General features: G+C 49.1%; 1 protein-coding gene across 2 annotated transcripts in view; it reads left to right on the top strand.

Annotated features, from left to right (window-relative positions):
• PSMD4 (proteasome 26S subunit, non-ATPase 4) overlaps positions 1-3,106 on the top strand; it is a 12,110-nt gene extending 9,004 nt beyond the window's left edge. Inside the window, exons 3-9 of one of the 2 annotated variants that reach the window (XM_017546286.2) lie at positions 456-542; positions 786-854; positions 1,014-1,229; positions 1,626-1,734; positions 1,931-2,062; positions 2,143-2,210; positions 2,802-3,106. In XM_017546286.2, coding sequence (XP_017401775.1) covers positions 456-542; positions 786-854; positions 1,014-1,229; positions 1,626-1,734; positions 1,931-2,062; positions 2,143-2,210; positions 2,802-2,972 — 852 coding nt within the window. In that variant the 3' untranslated portion in view covers positions 2,973-3,106. Of the gene's footprint in view, positions 1-455; positions 543-785; positions 855-1,013; positions 1,230-1,625; positions 1,744-1,930; positions 2,063-2,142; positions 2,211-2,801 lie in introns of both variants that reach the window. The other variant, XM_037744900.1, reaches the window with a different exon arrangement.
• Positions 3,107-5,882: the final 2,776 nt, after the last annotated feature.

The following is a 5,882-nucleotide window of genomic DNA, read 5'->3' as shown; positions in this document are numbered from 1 at the left end:
ATATATATATATATATATATGGGCTGGGCAAATGGCTCACGCCTGTAATCCCAGCACTTTGGGAAGCAGAGACAGGCGGATCATGTGAGGTCAGCAGCTTGAGGCCAGCCTGGCCAATGTAGTGAAACCTTGTCTTTACTAAAAATACAACAATTAGCCAGTACTTGGGAGGCTGAAGAAAAGGAGGCAGGAGAATTGCTGCAACCCGGGAGGCAGAGGTTGGAGTGAGCCAAGATCGCACCACTGTACTCCAGCCTGGGTGACAGAGTATGATGACTCCATTTCAAAAGAGAGAGAGAATTAACCTCCCTTCTTTATGCACAGAGGGCCACAGCAAGAATGGAGGAATTAGGGGTGTTAAATCTTGTGTGAGTGTGAAAGGGGGGAACCATGTGACGGGAAAGAACTGAGTGATTCCTCTGGTTGACTCTGAGAACTTCCTCTTCCTTTACAAGCTGGCTCTGAAGCACCGTCAGGGCAAGAATCACAAGATGCGCATCATTGCCTTTGTGGGAAGCCCGGTGGAGGACAATGAGAAGGATGTGAGTCCAAGTGGCAGCTGGGGAATGTGGGCAGCCCGTGTTTGGGACAGGTCTTTCAGCCCTCAGGAGAACCTGGCAGAGGCATCAGGCTCATCACTTTGGGGAAAGGTGAATGTGCAGAATTCAGTGATTCTGTTTGAGGAACTTGGGGAGGTCAATACATTTCTGTATGCTTTTATGAAGTGGGTCCTTTACCCCCTCGAGTATGAACAGATTTCTTGATTTTTCTCCCCTTCGTCCCAGCTGGTGAAACTGGCTAAACGCCTCAAGAAGGAGAAAGTAAATGTTGACATTATCAATTTTGGGGAAGAGGTGAGTAGGGACTGATTGGAGGGGATTGGCTTAATTTGGTTATAAACAGAATGATCCTTAACCCTTAGGAGTGCATGCACTGTGGCAAAGTAGTGCAGAAATGGCAAAGAACAGGGAGCAAGGCCTGAAGGAGGGCGTCATGTGTTCTTTCCTCCCCAGGAGGTGAACACAGAAAAGCTGACAGCCTTTGTAAACACGTTGAATGGCAAAGATGGAACCGGTTCTCATCTGGTGACAGTACCTCCTGGGCCCAGCTTGGCTGATGCTCTCATCAGTTCTCCGATTTTGGCTGGTGAAGGTGGTGCCATGCTGGGTCTCGGTGCCAGTGACTTTGAATTTGGAGTAGATCCCAGTGCGGATCCCGAGCTGGCCTTGGTGAGCAAATGTTGACCCCAGGTGGAGCCCAAAGGTCCTTCTTTGTTCTCCTCTTCTGGCACACACATCACAGAGCTTCTGCCAGGCTGAACAGTCCTAGACACTCCCAGTCACTCATTTTCCAAGACTTCCTTTTGCCCCCTCTTCCCTATAATTCTGTCTGATCTCTAGGGGCACCAATGTCAGACTCTTTCTTGTTCACTCTCCAGATTAAAACCCAGGCTTCTCCTGAGTCTTTACTTTTTAATCCCATACCACTGCTTATCCTTCCAGCTTCTTTGTGTGATACACCAGAAGCTGCCCCTTTATGTTCCTTTCCCACACCCCAGCTGACTTTCCCAGCTCCCTGTCGGAGTGAGGGCAGGGGAGCGCTGATCGTGCCCTGCCCTTCGCCAGGCCCTTCGTGTGTCTATGGAAGAGCAGCGGCAGCGGCAGGAGGAGGAGGCCCGGCGGGCAGCTGCAGCTTCTGCTGCTGAGGCCGGGATTGCTACGACTGGGACTGAAGGTGAAAGAGGTGGAATCTGAAGTCCTGGGACTGCGGGATGCTAAACATTGAAAGCTAGGTGTAGGCCCTCAGGGAGAGTGTGGAGGACTGACAGAGTAGGAAGATGTGGGAGGGCCGGGCTAAGGGAATGACTTTGGAGGCTGGCCTGTGTGCATATGGCACCAATTCTACCCTGCTCCTCTTTTCCTTTTCCCAGACTCAGACGATGCCCTGCTGAAGATGACCATTAGCCAGCAAGAGTTCGGCCGCACTGGGCTTCCTGACCTCAGCAGTATGACTGAGGAAGAGCAGATTGCTTATGCCATGCAGATGTCCCTGCAGGGAGCAGGTGAGCCAGAGCCTGCATGGCGCCTAGGCAGAGGGTGGGGTGAGGAAGTGGAACTGAACAGACTGACCCCTCTTCCTCAGAGTTTGGCCAGGCGGAATCAGCAGACATTGATGCCAGCTCAGCCATGGACACATCTGAGCCAGCCAAGGTGAGAGCCATCCCTACCCATGTCAGGTTTAAAGTCCTTGAATTTAGATCCTCATCCCTCTGGGGCTGGGAGCATTTCACCATAGCTAAGTCCTTTGAGGAGCAGAGGAAAACACATGGTTATGCATTTCTTACACGTAAACCTTGCTAAGGTAGCAGTGCTAGTGGTCAGAGTTGGAGAAATGTCCTCATGTTCGGTAATTTTCCTTCCTTGCTGGTGGGAACAGCCTGGGCAGTTCTCTAGGATGTCTTTCCAGGAGGGAGAAAAGAAGGTCTGGGAAAAAGAAAAAGGAGGACTGCGTGTCATAAGAGCAGGAAACCTGAATGTGATGGCATGTTTTCCTCCTCAGAGCTCAATTAGCAGAGTTCTCAGCAGGCCCCTCCTCTGTTTGGTTAGTAATAACTGTTTGCATTCATGCTGTATTTAGGATTTTGCTGACTTGTCCTTTCCTTAGCCTCGGCCAGAGGTGCCCATGTCCCCACACAGTCAGAAGGCAGCAGGGGCTTAGGCAGTGGCGTGCTCCTGGCCTTCACACCTGCTTATTCCCTTACGCTCCACACCCTGCCCTGAGCTCACACTGCCTGTTTGCAGGAGGAGGATGATTACGATGTGATGCAGGACCCCGAGTTCCTTCAGAGTGTTCTAGAGAACCTCCCAGGTGTGGATCCCAACAATGAAGCCATTCGAAATGCTATGGGCTCCCTGGCCTCCCAGGCCACCAAGGACGGCAAGAAGGACAAGAAGGAGGAAGACAAGAAGTGAGACTGAAGGGAAGGGGCAGCTGAGCCTGCTCAGGGCACTGCATGGGAGGCACGGAATACAAGGTTAGCTGAGTATTACCTGTAACCATTACAGCCTAAATAAAGCTTGGCAAGTTTTTTTCCTTTTTTGCTTCAGATAGTGATGGTTTTGATTGCAAGAGGTGAAGAATCCACGACTTGAAGGAGAGCCTTCCTTTTTGAGTTCTCCATGTCTCTGCTTCCACCTGCCTGGGCCTCCTAAAGTGCTGGGATTACAGGCCCAGGAGCCGTGCTTCCATTTCTAATGAGTGAAGACCTCATTTAAACCACCTTCTTGCCAATAACTTTTACTCTGCACTCACACAGCTAAACCCCAAGTGTAGATTGGAACTCAACCTTTTCAGTTTTTTTCATGTAGACTTCTAAGGTTCAGCAAGTTTAGGTTATTTGGTCAAGGATATTTAGCTAATGAAGAGACAGAACCAGGATCAAAATCCAGACCTGTCTCAAACCTGTCTCACCAGGAGCTGAGTCACCATCAAACAGTAGTTTCCCATTGCTCAGCTGCCTTCAGTGACCCTGGTCAGCCCTGCAAGTCAGTTTCCTGTAGCAGCTACTCTACCTTCTTCTACTCCCCCATCACTCAACAGAAGCCTGACATCTTTACAGAGAGTCAAGGCCATGAGGCGGGAAGCTCTGGCCCCCTTCCCTTGGCCAGCACCTCCTTGCATCAGTTATGCTGTCTCCCAAACCTCTGCTGTCCTGAACACTCTGCTGATGTTTTCCTCCCAGTGTACACGCATCAGGTCCACTCTCCAAGTAACCTTAACTTGAGACTTTATATAGCACTGTTTAAATATTATTTCATAAGGAACATCTATTTCCTTTATAATTAAAAAAAAAAGTTTGTTTTAAATAGAGATGGGGTTTCACTATGTTGGCCAGGCTGATCTTGAACTTGGGACTTCAGGTGATCCACCCACCTCAGTCTCCCAAAATGCTGGCATTATAGGCATGAGCCACCATGCCCGGCCATTTCTTTCTTTTTTTTTTTTTAGACAAAGTCTGTGCTCTGTCACCCAGTGGTATGATCATAGCTCACTGTAGTCTCAACCTGCTGGCCTAAAGAATCCTCTTGCCTCAGCCTCCTGAATAGCTGGGACTAAGGCACACACTACCACACCCAGCTAATTTTTTTTTTCTTCTTTTGAGACGGAGTCTTACTCTGTCCCCCAGGCTAGAGTGCAGTGGCGCTGTCTTGGCTCATTGCAACCTCCGCCTCCCAGGCTCAAGCGATTGTCGTTCGCCTCCCAAATAGCTGGGACTACAGGTGTGTACCACCATGCAGGGCTAATTTTTAATTTTTTTGTAGAGATGGGGTCTATCTTTCCCAGGTTGGTCTTGACCTCCTGGGCTCAAGCAATCCTCCCACCTCGGCCTCCCAACGTGCTGGGATTATAGGTGTGAGCCACTATGCCTAGCCTATATAGTTTGAAAAGTCAGACTTATAATAAAAATTGGTAGGGTCCTGCCCCATCCCTCTGCATTTTCGAAGTCTACTCCCAGAAGTAATCAATTTTAACTTCTTTAGCTCTTTCTGTACTTACTTACTTATTGCCAAAGAATGAATTTATATGGCTATTTCTTAATTTTTCCTTTTTTTTTGAGACAGAGTTTCACTCTTGTTACCCAGGCTGGAGTGCAATGGCGCGATCTCGGCTCACCGCAACCTCCGCCTCCTGGGTTCAGGCAATTCTCCTGCCTCAGCCTCCCGAGTAGCTGGGACTACAGGCGCGTGCCACCATGCCCAGCTAATTTTTGTATTTTTAGTAGAGATGGGGTTTCACCTTGTTGACCAAGATGGTCTCGATCTCTTGACCTCGTGATCCACCCGCCTCAGCCTCCCAAAGTGCTGGGATTATAGGCGTGAGCCACCGCGCCCGGCAATTTTTCCATTTTAGCCATTATCTATACTGTTTACTATAGACTATTATAATTTTGAGTTTTTTTCTTCTTTTTTTTTTTTTGAGACAGTTTTGCACTTTGATTGCCCAGACTGGAGTGCAATAGCACGATCTCAGCTCACTGCACCCTCCACCTTCCAGGTTCAAGCATTCTTGTACCTCAGCCTCCCAAGTAGCTGGGACTACAGGCATATGCTGCCGTGCCTGGCTAATTTTTGTATTTTTAGTAGAGACAGGGTTTCACCATGTTGGCCAGGATGGTCTCCATCTCTTGACCTCGTGATCTACCTGCCTTGACCTCCCAAAGTGCTGAGATGACAGGCGTGAGCCACTGCGGCTGGCATGGAATCTTTGTTGTTGTTGAGACAGGGTCTGGTTTTGTCATCCAAGCTGCAATGCAGTGGCAGGAACATGGCTTAGGCTCACTACTGCCACTATCTCTGAGACTCAAGCGGTCTTCCTGCCTCACTATCACAAGTATCTGGGATTACAGGTGCATGCCAGGCTGGTTTTTATATTTTTTGTAGAGATAGGGTTTCACCACGTTACCCAGTCTCCTGACTAAGCAATCCGCTCACCTTGCTTGGCCTGCCAAAGTGCTGGGGTTACAGGCATGAGCCACCTTGTCCATGGCCTGGATGCTAGTTTTCAGGGGGTATTACTAAGAAACCAGGGCTGGGTGTGGTAGCTCATGCTTGTAATCCTAGCACTTTGGGAGGCTAAGGTGGAAGCATCACTTGAGCTCAGGAGTTCAAAAATTCCCCCAAATTTTATTTATTTATTTATTTATTTATTTATTTTTTGAGACGGAGTTTCGCTCTTGTTACCCAGGCTGGAGTGCAATGGCGCAATCTCGGCTCACCGCAACCACCGCCTCCTGGGTTCAGGCAATTCTCCTGTCTCAGCCTCCTGAGTAGCCGGGATTACAGGCATGTGCCACCATGCCCAGCTAATTTTTTGTAGTTTTA

Source organism: Cebus imitator, unplaced genomic scaffold (assembly GCF_001604975.1).
Source record: "Cebus imitator isolate Cc_AM_T3 unplaced genomic scaffold, Cebus_imitator-1.0 Scaffold188, whole genome shotgun sequence".
Taxonomy (NCBI): Eukaryota; Metazoa; Chordata; class Mammalia; order Primates; family Cebidae; genus Cebus; species Cebus imitator.
Note: the sequence above shows the minus strand (reverse complement) of the source record. Positions and strands in the feature narration are given on the sequence as shown.